Consider the following 13,921-nt stretch of genomic DNA (forward strand, 5'->3'; position numbering starts at 1 on the left):
GAGGACTCCTTGATGGAATCAACAAGAAGGGTGGCAGAGATATCAGTAATAAAGGAATACAGCTTACAACTATATTCAAGCGTTTTCTGGAAATTGTCATATAGTACTCATAGGGTGTGACCATTTCTCAAGGGGCACTGAAATCATTTGCACTAGCTTGAATTTGATTTTGCACTTCAGCAAAGAAGAGAGAAAAGCACAAAATCACTGCCATTAGAATATATTTCATTGCTGTTTGCAACAAAGATGGAAGCCATCTTTCTTGTTCACAGTACATAATGCATCTTCAGAAGCAAGTACAGAATGTAGCTTTGGCAATCTCCAGACTGTATATTTGAGTATTTGTTTCATTTATGTTTTATATTTATTTATGTTTTATATTTTAAAAGCTGATTTCCATTAACAATACTCAGACACTGATTATTTTTTTCAGACTGGTTGATAAACTCAATGGATTAATCTAATGTGGTATTTAAAAGGCACAGGTCTTGGGGTTTATATTTTTTCCAGATCGTTGCTCTGTTGCTCTTAATTTATGGTATGTAACTTTAACTCTTCTCAGATTCTGTCCTGATAGGTTTTTTCCATCCACAAACAGTGGATGCATGCACATATTTGCATAACTATTAATAAGATCTATTTAATGTCTTTCATCATTGCCTTTTGGACTAATACAGTAGTAGCCTGAATATATACTGGAACCAAGGTCTACGTAGTCATTTCCATTCTGGCCTACTCTATTCTGTTTAGTCTTCAGATGAAGAGGCTGAGAGAGGATCTTACCAACATCTATAAATATCTGATGGGTGGGTGTCAAGTTGAAGGTGATAGTCTTTTTTCTGTGGTTGCCCAGTATTAGGATAAGGAGTAACATGTATAAGCTGGAACACAGGAAGTTCCACCTCAACGTGAGGAGAAACATCTTTACGGTGAGGATGACAGAGCACTGGAACAGGCTACACAGAATCTGCTTCTCTGGAGATTTTCAAAACTCACTTCAATATGTTCCTGTGTGTGCTGTCCTAGATGATCCTGCTTTGGCAGTGGTTGGACTAGATGTTTTCTAGCAGCCACTTCCAACCCCTACCATTCTATGATTCTGTGGGTTTTCTGCAGTATCTGAAGCCACCAGTTTTGTTTCTCCTCTTTGTTTCTTTCATTTTACTACTACTGGTTTTCTTCACAGGCAGTCCCAATGTAGATGTCACACTGAAGTGTTAAAAATACTCTTCTACTGTCTATAAAGGATTGTTCTGAACTGTACCTAATAAGTCATTTATTATTAATGTGCTTTTTTTGTGTAAATGTGTTGTTTACTGTTACACTCTTTTAGTTGATTGCACTATACTTTTCCCAATAACTTGGATTTAGGAAGGAATGCTGATCTTTCACACAATGAGCAGGTTTGTCTGCTTTGCTTATGTTAAATTGTAATATTTAGAGGAAAGTGGATAGTATTTTTACATGGAGACACCTTAATAACCTGTGGTGAACTGAATGGCTTTTACCTTCACAATTCGGAATCTTCAGGACTATCATGGTTTTAGCCAACTGAATCTGCTGCTGATATTCAATGCCAGGCTGCTGTATTGCCAGCTTTAAAATGAAAGTGCAGGCTGGAGCAGAGTATCCCATGATACTTTGTAGTTTGTGATGTATGAGAGGCTTCCTGTTCTGGTTGCTGCTTCCAGTTTCCAGCTTTGGGGTGTTGGTCTTTTCCACTGGGCTGGCTGTGGGCTTGGTGGGGGGTGTTTTATATTTGGCTTCAGCTGTTGCTACTGCTTTTGCTTTTCTGCAAAAATATCTAATGTAGTTGTACATTGAATTATTTTCATTAGACTTGTTGTCTCAACCCATGGCTTTTTTGTGATACTTTCCCTCCTGATCTGTGTCAAGGTGGCTGACTTGTGAGAGTGGGCTGTCTTAAACCACAACATGGAAAAGGCAAAAATTCTTTTACGATAACTTAAGACAGTAAATTTCCATTCCTAGGCCTGTGATTTCAGTGTGTGACTAGCATTAATGTTCTTGGTTTAAGTCTATCTCATTAGTGACTAGACTGCCTATAAATGTCAAAAATAATGGTATTTTCCTTGGTCCTGTGTTCTTCCTTAGCTTTTAGTAAAGATGTACCCCTTATTTTTGCTTACATATATTTTTATTCTGAAACTTCTAATGATTAGTTTCTTTTCTTAAGGAAAGATTCCTCTTTGCTGTTGTCTTTTATGCTACTTTTAAGTACTGTTAGTTTTGCAATCAAGTTGGCTGTTCCATGTGAACTGAATTAATTAGTTAATGAACTCTGATTCATTCAGAAACTTATTGCTTGGTTTGAGAGGTCTGACTTTAATGGTCTCTCTCTCATGAACTGTGACTTAAATGGTTCTCTAAAGAAAGTTTTAAATAAAGATGAGGAAAATCCTTATGTATAATTGGAAGATGACCCTCAGATTGCAGAGAATTATACTTGTGATGCTAAGGATTATACTCTGACACATCAGTTCAACAACAAAAAAAACCTGAAATGATTCTATTTGTCTTCTCTTGTTGCACTTTAATTGAGATGTGCCTGCATTATTTTGAAATGCCTTAAAGGAGTAATCTCTAAAAGTAAGCAAGATGAGAACCCAAGAATGGAGTCTAATATATTTTGCTCCTTAGTAGATTGTCTGTGTTGGGTGCAGTCTTCCTGAACTATAGAGTCCCTTAGTTTTGTGTGATCTGTATCATCCTGCTGGTACCTGTGCATAAGCAGTCTAAGTGATTCTTGTTAATAATTTGTGGTATGTATTGATAGCAATCTAGCTGATTGTGTGGAGAAATCTAAAGGTGTCTGTGCCATCTACTTCTAATGTGGACAGCTTTAGAAGCTTGCATTAATGCTGTCTGCTACCCAGAAACAGTTCAGTCTTCTGAATGAAAATCAGAGGACTGAAGAGAAAAAAGATAGATGGGTTTAGCTTTTTTTATAAAGAAATTGATGTAATAATTCATTTTGCAGAAATGTTTTCCTCAAATAAATAACTGATGTCTCAGTTTCTGAGAGGGATAGGAAAAGGCCACAAGCTGCAAGAGCACCTTAAACACAGAGATGCTTCCTCCTTAGATGAAAGTATTTTTCAGTGTCGATCGTGTGTCAAGGGTAATCTGTTAAAAGATGCGCATTTCAGGCACAAATCCCAGTAATTTTCCGAACTATTGGAAGAAGCAGGCAATGTCTAAGAAACTGTGTTACTGTAACATAAGAGTAGGGAAAAAATTGGAAGAATAGTAGTTTATGATGTTGAAGAAGAGAATAATGAGAAAGGCTTTAATTCCTAGATTTACTAGGCTTACTTTGTGTGCCTGAGGAAGACTGAAGTTACAATGTAATATGCTTCAAAATGGAAATTCATATCTTCAGACTTTCAGAAACTGAAAGTATCTTGAATTTAGTGAAAAGGAAGAAAACTGGTATACAGATTCAAGTTAAAAAGCATAAGCATTGAATCTTGGAATTTTTAACCGTTCATTTGATGTCCTAAACATGATAAAAAGACACCTTGATCAGACACTGACTCACAGAGTATCAGATCTGGATCATTTAATGACCAGGTACTCAGTCTGAGGCATGCTGCCTGCCCCATTGTAACATATCACACAGGTCAGGACTGCTCCACAGGCTACCACTGAATCATACAGCTCATCTTCAAATAGAAAGCATTTCCTTGTTGTAAAGAGTAGTATAATTTTTAGCCTGTACGTATGACTCATTTAGTATATTGACCTGAAGAGAAAAACTACAGATTTCTATGTGTCTTCTATATCTTAGATATTCTGAAACACAGTTTCTTTTCTTTTTCTTTTTTTTTCTTTTTTATTACTAAAGTGTGCATAAAACAGTTTTATTAAAAAAATCTGTGAACTATGTAGCAAAGAAATTTTAGAAATAACAACAAATATTAATGGGCATAGTATGGTAGCAGGGAGTAAGAAAAAGGTGGTTTAAAACCAAGCTGATTTCAAACTGATACTAGTGGTTTTTTAGGAACGTGATCTTTCCTGATCTTTCCCTTGCTTTTTTGTACTCCTGAAAAAATAAAAAGAACTTTAAACTTTTTTAAGCTATTTGGAAAATAATCTTAAATGTAAATTTTATTTTTAAATGTAGAGTGTAGTTTACTTATACACAATACTTGGCTGGTATTTTTAAGTTATCATGGCTTAATAAGTCTTAACACAATGTGATAAAAAAAATAAATTGGAAATGAGCACCCTAAGCTTGTCAGTGTCTACAAAATAGACTGCGTCAGTTTACAGTCTCCTATAAATGAGATTCATTCCCAATGGAGAGCGAGTGAAAAATAAAAGCCAAAAATTGTTGCAGTTAGATCGAACAGCTGAACTACTAGGGACCAGAGGTGTGCAGCGTTACGCAACCCTCACCACCTCTCGTCCCAGGTGGAACAAGGAGGAAGAGGTTTCAGGAGGCAGGTGAGATAATAGAAAACCCTTGTGAGTTGAGATAAGGAAACTGTCACTGTGTATGTGCTACTTTTTATATTAGTTACTTGTATTCCACATGCTAGTTTTCAAATAAGCTTTGTATCTAATTATTTCACATTTTCAGAAGTCTGTCTGTGGCAGGAGAGGAAATTTACTGTACTTCAGCTATTGTTGGAGATAAAAAGTTAGTTTTCTGTTACAAAAACATAGTAATTTAACTTATCCCTCCAATTTCTTCAGGTTTTTAGAAGCCTTTCTAACTTGCATTTGAAAAAAGAGCATCAATAGTAGTCACAAGCATATATATCTATATTATTCACTATGGTTTGAAAGTACCAAATGTAGAGGTTTTGCCAGTGAAGTGGAGGGAGCACATGCCGGGATGGAGACCTGTACACTCCATCAATCTACTCAACCTAACTTTCATTATTTGACCAATCACTTCCTTAGGGGATGCTTTTTCTTTAAAGCTTCAGGTGACATGCTGACCTTTTACAACTTATTTTTGTCATCTAGGAAGAACAAGCATGGCTGTGAAATCTGTCGGTGTAAGAAATGCCCAGAACTGCCTTGTGGTAAAGTCTGTCCATTGGGCTTCCAGCAGAACAGTCACGGCTGTGTTATCTGCAAGTGCAGAGGTAGGTGCCAGTGCAATACCAACTCTTAATTACATCTTGTTTTCAAAGCATTTGGAAGCTGAAGTAAAAGAAAAGGAATACTGTACAGAATATGTAAGAATTTAAATATGGTAACTGGTGGTGGAGTCAGTTCACATTTGCTCAAAGAAGAATATTCTTTTAGCAGATGTTTATTATTATCTGTGTTCATTTAGCTTCAACAGAACACTTCAGCTCCACTTTCATCTCCCATTACAAAGTCACAAAAATCAGTTTGTTACCATTAATAAAAATTAGATCAGGTTCTTAATAAGTAACTACTAGAAATAAGCTAGTTGAGGATTGAGTTTTTTTTTTTTTCAGTAGGAACATTAATTTTATCTTCTTCACCACCAGTATTTTCTTTACAAACTCAAGTTTTGGATTTCATAGATTCCCTGTACACCACCTAAAATTAGAGTGCTGTTTCTAGGACACTTTTTATGTGGTCTCAAGAAACAATGAGTAGAAAGAGTGCTTATCCAGGAGAAAGGACTGGGTATTCTTAAGCTAAATATTTCACACATGCCACCTCCCAAACTTGTAACCACCAAGTTCAAGGTGGAGATTGAGATAAAATGTTTGTAAGTTGTCTGGTTTAGTTTTGTGCTGCTTTTAACATGTCTTAATTTGGGTTTTATTGTGTTTTATATTAGCTGAGATAGCAGACTTCCTTCATTGCTCATCTCTATGTGTTACATTCAATAACTTCTTGTTTGTGTTCAGGCTCACTCTGGTCCTATCTACTCTTTCACGCTTATTTTCTTCCATTCTCACTTGTGTGTTTTGATTTATAACTATAGGGAAGAAATTTTTAACTATTTTCTCATTAGTTTGTGTAATGACTCCATTCTTAACTTCTTTAGCAGCTGTTTCCTTTGCATTTTTAAAAATGATAAAGTGCAAGACAAACTATGAAAATGTGGGACTGGAAAGAAGTGTTATGATTTCCTGCAGTCACTGTTCTGTAGTTTAAGGCAAACGTGCTGTCACATAAATCAAAAGAACACAATGTTATATTGTCTCCACATGATGTCATACACTGCAGAAAATTACAACAAAACTTCAAGTCTTCTAGCAAAAATTAAATTGAATGTTATAAATGTACCTCACAGATATGAGAAGTAGAGAGAGATTTCATGGACATAAACTGCAATATATGACTTTCACTAGAAATAAAAACTTTAAAAATTGAATAAGAAAGGATAACAGCTGAATGGAGTCCCACTGAGATGATTCTTATCACTTACCTCGTCATTTGTTTCCATGTTCACAATTTTTTTCTGATTTTGCTGTGGTGGAATATAGACAAGGTGTTCTCCTAGATATGCCATAATTGCATCTTGGATTATAAACAGATGCAACTCTTCTTATTGTTATCATAAAGATACTAAGCCATGAGTCTATCACTTCAATATTACATTGTTAGCAACTTGACCAAGAATAGTTAGAACAATCACCAGACTGTTCTGGGGGAGCTGTGAATCCTTGCTAAAATTTTGACCCAAAATCCCCAAGTATGAGGAAGGGATCAGTAGAGTCCCTGCCTATTAGTTAGCTTCGCTTTCTAAGTTGCTTCTGTCAGAAATAATTTACATTAGGATTAATAGAAGTAGAACTATAAGAGTACAGGGCTGGAGTAGTCCTCTGTAAAACTGAGAGTCCATTTCTCTGACCCTCGCATAGAATAGAGTATATCTGGATAATCCTTGACAGATGTTTGTCTAAGATTTAATTTATTAAGAATCTTCACTCTCAACAAACAAACAAAAAACCCCAACCAACCAAACCAAAAACCAAGCACAACTAACCAAACATAAAAACTTAACCCTCTCTTAAACAGTGTTTTCCTGTGCTTATCAAAATGTAATGTTTTAAAATAAATTTTCTAAAATTTCAGTCTCCCTTTCTATTAATTGAACCAGTTACTTCTTCTCCTAAGATCTCCTAAGCTCAGCAGACATATGGAACAGCTGAGCACCATTCCCTTTAGAAGTCTTGCAATATTTAACAGGTTGCATTCCAGCCTCCTGAACATGTTGTGGGGTTTTTTTTCCTAAGTCAAATAAACCCAGATATTTTGGTTTCTCATATTGTAATTTAGTAGTAGTGAAACCCCCTAACTGGTAGATATAGTACTGCATTTAAATTTGGTTTCTTTTTAAAGTATTATCTCTTGTACTAATTTTAATTAAAAACGGAAAAAGGGAACACAGTCTCAGTTTGTGATGCTGATTTTGGATAATCACCTATATGTTTGGTTTGTTTCTCAATTTTGGAGTATATGATATTTCAGGAATAATATTTTATTACACCAGATACTTTCTTTATTAAGGAAGAGGAAGTGTATTACCATCTAAGGCTTTTGTGTGTCAATAATCACTTTAATACAGGACAATATTGCCATGATATTAATTCAAACAGGGATTAATATCTATAATCTGATACTAAAGTATAGAAGTGTAGTGACTGAATATAATATTTTTCATAGTATTTGTGCAATAGGACAAAATCTGTTTTAAGAAGTATTTTATCTTATGCCATGGATTTTCTTTTTATTTCACAAAATGGTATACTAACGTAGCTTCTGTGTGTTGGGTTCTTATTCTGATAACATGCATCAAACTAGCTTCCTACCACCTGCTGACAGATCTGACACAGTTGAAGAAGTGATAACTTTAACATGTTAAAAAAAAGCAAAAAAACAACCCAAACCAAAAAGAAGTTACTGAAATTGCATATAAACACTAGTACTTTTCATAAGGCATCCTGTTTTAAATAGAAAATGAAATAAGCAACTTAATACAAATAAACTTATCCATGTGTATCAGCAGAACATGGTTGACACCACTGAGAACAAACTGATCCTAAATCCTTCATCATCATAACGATGTTGGGTCAGATTCAATCCACTGATTAACAACGAATATACTGAAGATGAATCCTGCAGTACTAAATAACCCTTAAGATACAAATGAGGCTTTATCCACCCTAGACCAACTGCTTGTGTGTTCTGGCAGAGCACAAGTAATGCAGCTGTCCAAGCTACTGTATTCTCATCTCAGTTAAAGCTAGGAATGAGGAATAAAATTATCAGAGCAGTTATCTTCCAGACATCTCATTTATCATAGTAATGTAAACAAATAATTTCATTCTGTTTTATTAAATATTTCCAGTATCTAGCATGAGCCCTTTAGAGCTTGCTTGTAATTTTTCATCATTCGTGATACAAAATCATCTTGTAAATGCTGCCATATTCTACTTGCTATCAGATACTCACTCCTATTATAAATTATCAAATACACTGATTTTTAAATATTTGATTTTAAATATGCTTTATGTTTTCTGTTATTTCTGTATGATTAAAAACAGTACAGGTGCACCAGAAAGAAGTGAGGAAAATATGTTCTACTACGATCCCCTTATTGTATCCTTTAATTATTTCATGTGTACTATTACTTTTATTGCTAAGTGTAAATGATAGAATTATTCATCGTTTTATATGTGCTTTAAAAATGAAAGAAATCCGGGCATGAAGTTGGTGTGGGTCTTTTTCTAAGCAATGCACACTTACCAGGACACTCCATTTTCCTTTGATTTTTTGCAGAGGCAACTGCTTCTCTTATGCCTCCTGTTAAAACAGGCTCTTGCCTGTCAATGGATGGGCGCCGACATGAGAACGAGGAGAGCTGGCATGATGGCTGCAGGGAATGTTACTGTCACAATGGACGGGAAATGTGTGCCTTGATCACCTGTCCTGTTCCTAATTGTGGCAACCCCACTATATATCCAGAGCAGTGCTGCCCATCATGTCCAGGTAGCGTGCTTTCTTGTCTATGTTTTGTTACCAGGTTTCATTTCACATGTTTTCTCTTTCCAAATATGTGAAAATAATCTCAGACATCATTCAGTAATAGTTATATATATAATACAGGTTTATATATATATAATACAGATATATAATATGACACGATTAGTGGGTTTAATTAAGACCTGGTGTGAAAAATAGGAACTCAAATATTTAAAGATAGACATGTTCGGGCTCCAAACATGTTAATCTTTAAACTAGAGTATTTCTCATCTATATTAGCTATAACAAATTTGCACTCATGTACAATGTTACCTATAACAGCAAAAAAGCTGTTATAAATTGTTATAAGTTGTAATAGGCTGCAACATTTTTTCTTTTTTTAATTTGGAGTTTTATTAAAATTAATCTCCTGACCTATGTTTCACATCTTCTCAAAGGACTACACATTTATACAGATGTCTTAGTAATTGAACATTATGATTCTGTGTTCTGATAGGATGCTCCTGTGCCTCCAGCAGTAGGGTATGTTAATGCTTTAGCTGGAAAGATCAAGTACAATTAATGTTGCATTCCAAAACAGTTTTAATAATAAGTGTTAATCTGAAAAGCATCTATGAAAGAGGTTAGGGTGGGGGTAGATTAACACCCTCTGTCTTCAGATTGATTCTTACAATATTTTATGTGCTAAATAGTTTAATTTGTAACACAAGTATATTGTCTATTACTTTATTGCAGATCATGTTACAAGTAGGAACAACAAGGCTTGTGCTACTTGCACTACTATGAATATCAAAACAGTAAGAGAGCACTGGCAAGATATAAGAAATTAGGAACTGTTCAAAATTCTTTGTAAAGAACAGGAAATCCCAGGGGCAAAATAAGCAGTCAGATCCTCTTTCTGAAAGTGACAGTGTATACTGAGTAGAACCTAACATAACTGATATCCTTAGGCAAATGGTGATCTCCAATCCAGTTTGCACCTTGTTGTAACTGGAAAAACATAGTCCCCAGGAAGATGTGGGACTCCAAAAGGTCCGTCTGCTTTTCAGCCTTTCTCAGTCTGCATCACTCTCCTCCTCTCAAGTACTGAGACCAGACACAGTGTCTGTGGTTCTTGTGGTTCCACAGCCAGCTGTGGTGTTGGTGTTGGCACTGACTTTCATGGAGCCAGAGCTGTTTTCAGTACCAACTAATTGCTGAGGCTCAAACTCTTAGTGCTTAGCATCTTAGTAATGACAGGCATTAATGACATTTTTATCTGAGGTTGAAGCACTAAGGAGTTATGCCCACCGTGGGAACCATCCTTGACTCGCTTGTCTCCCATCATCAGTTGTCTGGTTAGTCTAACAGGGAATTTAGACATTGTAAGAGTTTTAAAGGGAAATTTTGTGGTTTATCAGCTTGGAGTATTTTTTTTGCCACAACCATCTGCTGTGTTGATCCATATGTATCCCATCAGATGCTGTCATTCTTTCCTTCTGCTCCCTACACATGCACATCCACGTATCTTAAATAGTACCGTTCTCTCCCCTATGAAACCTCACTGTCGTGTTAAAAAAAAAAAAAAAAAAAGAGAGAGAAAACAACAGCAAAAAAGATTCAGTTGTGAATATTGTTCCAGGAAGAGCAGTGTCACGTTTTAATCCCAGCTGAAAAATAAGCACTTTGCTGCCACTTGCTCACTCCTCCCTGAGTCTGGTGGGATGAGGAGGGGAATGAGGGCAAAAAAAAAGTAAAACTCATGATTGAGATAAGGAAAGGTTAATAACTAAAATAAATGTCATAAAACATAATAAAATAATAATAATTTTAAAAGATAGCAAAAAGAGAGAAGTAAAATCCATGAAAAGAAGTGATGCACAATGAAATCGCTTAACACCTGCTGATCAATGCAGACAGTCCCTGAGCAGTGATTGTACTTCCCCCAATCAACTCCTTCGGTTTGTATACTGAGCATGTCATACTTTAGTATGGAATGTATCTTTAGCTAGTTCAGGTCAGCTACACTGGCTGTGATCCCTCACAGCTTCTTGTGCACCTGCATACTGGTAGAGCACAGGAAAATGGAAAACCCACAACGTAGGATAAGTACTACTTAGCAACAACAAAACCAGCAGTGTGTTATCAACATTGTTCTCACAGACAGATCTGGACTACCTAAATCCCGAGCAAGTATATTCATCCATCCTTTTAGTAACTGTACTGATGCTACCAGTTAGCAGTTAAACTGTCTGATCAATATAATTTTTTAGAAAATGACAGCTGCTGCTTGGAATTTCTATGTCACAGATTGGCTTGATTTTTTTCTGAAATGCCAAGAATGCCTTAAATTATCTTTGATTTATATTAAGTAGCATTTATTCAGTATGATTTTCAAATTATTTCTTGTTTGTACTTTTCCCATTTTCCATGAGATGCAGGTGACATAAAGTTGAAACACCTTCAGTAAAAGTACATTTATAGCTTGCTTTGTTGTTCCTAATATTTTCAACAATAACAAGTTATTCATCTTGGGTACTTCTATGAATCCTTAACATCACAGTTGATTTTGCCTGTCTTCCAATTCTGTTTTTCCCAGATGAAATAATTGTGCAGAAGCCAGAGCTCACCAGTCCATCAATCTGTCATGCTCCTGGTGGGGAGTACTTTGTAGAAGGAGAGACTTGGAACATTGATTCTTGCACACAATGTACATGCCACAGTGGACGTGTCTTGTGTGAGACTGAAGTCTGTCCACCTCTTCTTTGTCAAAACCCCACCCGCACACAAGATTCCTGTTGTCCACAGTGCCCCGGTATGTACTGACAACCAGCTTTCATCAGAGTTCTTTCTTCATCTGAGATTATACGACGTGAATATTGAATGTTTCAGTATGTGTACAATGGTTTGTTATGGTGCATTTAGCAGGTTGGAGTGAGAATCTGCACTCCTCTATTTCAAAGGCAAAAATCAACTGTGTGCAAGAAATACATTGTATATGTAATGGGGAGTTGTGGCCCTGAAGTTTGAGTCTCTTTGAAAGCAATCTAATAATATAAGGGTTGCTTGAGAACCAGAATCCTTAGCTGGAAAGTTTGTGAAATATGCACTGGCTCATTTAGGGAAACATGCACAGTTAGTGAAGCTTCGAAAACAGTCAAAGTACTAGGCAGGTATCAGCTTGTTTCTCTTCCTTTTTACATGCCTTGGTTTCTATTAACCTTTCTATTACTATTATGTCTGTTTAAGATTTGTTCTCAAAAGTACTTCTCTTTGCTTTTGCTTTCACCTGGTATGACTTGAGATTGACTTGAAGGCAACTGAGTAATATCAAAGCATTCCAGTCCAGTGAGTCTGCCAGATTCCTCCTACATTGCCTTACAGTGTCAAGAAGGAAACAGGATTTGCTTTCCCCTGAGGAAAGATATGCAATTATAAATGAATGTGAAATCATATTTTATATAGCAAAGGGAGAGTTACTGTTGTGGAAACTCAGTCCAAACCCATGAATTGTATCGCAGAATCACACAGAATCACAGAATGTTAGAGGCTGAAAGGCACCCTGAAAGACCATCTAGTCCAAACCTCTTGCCAGAGCAGGACCACCTAGAGTAGATCACATAGGAACACATCCAGGCAGGTTTTGAATATCTCCAGAGAGGGAGACTCCACAACCCCCCTGGTCAGCCTGTTCCAGTGTTCCGTCACCCTATGAGTGAAAAACTTTTTCCTCATGATTACACAGAACTTCCTACGCCTCAACTTCCATCCATTGCCCCTTGTCCTGTAATTGGGCACCACCAAGCAGAGCCTGACTCCATCCTCTTGGCACTCACCCTTGTGATGGGTTGAAATTCCCCTCCCAACATTAACTTCACCAGACTAGCTCAGTTTGGAAGCAAATGGAACTATATTTACAAGCAAAACTACAATCTACAATGGAATGCAATGTATATATGCAAATATACAGTATTTACAATATTTGCAGATATTTACAATTAACAAAACCAGCACAAAACCTTCCTGGCCAAAGCCAGAAAAGCTGGCTCTCTGCCTTTCCCCCACCCTGTTCAACGAAAAGAAGCACAGATTATGTTAGAACGTAGCCAAGGGCAGTACACAGATTGTTATCTCCCCAGTGAAGGAAGCAAAAAGAGAAATGCAGAAACACCCTGCTAGACTGCTGCAACAGAACTGAATATTGTTTTGAGAACTAAATCTTAAGGGAGCTATCCCTCCAATGGAATTGTTTAGAGTAATCATTATGTTTCCTTTTTACACCCAGCAGTGATTTATTTACATTCTTACTACTTTCTGCTCAAGATCTGTGAAAAAATTTAAAGGCGTAGCCCTAAAACCAGTACAACCCTTTACATACTTATAAACATTAATGAGGTCACTCCTTACTTTCCTCCTCTCCAAACTAAAGAGACCCAGCTCCCTCAGTCTCTCCTCGTAAGGAAGATGTTCTTCTCCCTTAGTCATCTTTGTTCTTCTGCACTAGACTCTTTTAAGAAGTTCCCTGTCTTTCTTGAGCTGAGACGCCCAAAACTGGATACAATATTCCAGATGCACCTCACCAGGGAAGAGTAGAGGGAGAGGAGAACTTCTCTCGACCTGCTCACCGCACCCCTTCTAATACACCCCAGAATGGCATTGGCCTTCTTGGCCACAAGAGCACATTGCTGGCTCATGGTCATCCTCCCATCCCCAGGTCCTTTTCCCCTTCACTGCTTTCCAATAGGTCAGTCCCCAACCTATACTGATACCTGGGCTTGTTCTTTCCCAGGTGCAAGACTCTACACTTGCTCTTGTTGAATTTCATTAAATTTCTTCTTGCTTAACTCTGCAGCCTAAGTCTCACTGAATGGCAGCACAACCCTCCAGTGTGTCAGCCACTCCACCCAGTTTTGTGTCATCAGCAAACTTGCTGACAGTGCTCTCTGTGCCCTCATCCAGGTCGCTGATGAATATATTGAATAGTACTGGT

At 36.8% G+C, this 13,921-nt stretch overlaps 1 protein-coding gene across 1 annotated transcript in view; it reads left to right on the plus strand.

Annotated features, from left to right (window-relative positions):
- Nucleotides 1-13,921, plus strand: part of CRIM1 (cysteine rich transmembrane BMP regulator 1) — a 189,736-nt gene that overhangs the window by 160,032 nt on the left and 15,783 nt on the right. Inside the window, exons 10-12 of the mRNA XM_054393879.1 lie at nt 5,002-5,123; nt 8,749-8,958; nt 11,531-11,746. Of these exons, the coding sequence (XP_054249854.1) occupies nt 5,002-5,123; nt 8,749-8,958; nt 11,531-11,746 (548 nt within the window). The remainder of the gene's footprint in view (nt 1-5,001; nt 5,124-8,748; nt 8,959-11,530; nt 11,747-13,921) is intronic.

This window comes from Indicator indicator, chromosome 2 (genome assembly GCF_027791375.1).
Source record: "Indicator indicator isolate 239-I01 chromosome 2, UM_Iind_1.1, whole genome shotgun sequence".
Taxonomy (NCBI): domain Eukaryota; kingdom Metazoa; phylum Chordata; class Aves; order Piciformes; family Indicatoridae; genus Indicator; species Indicator indicator.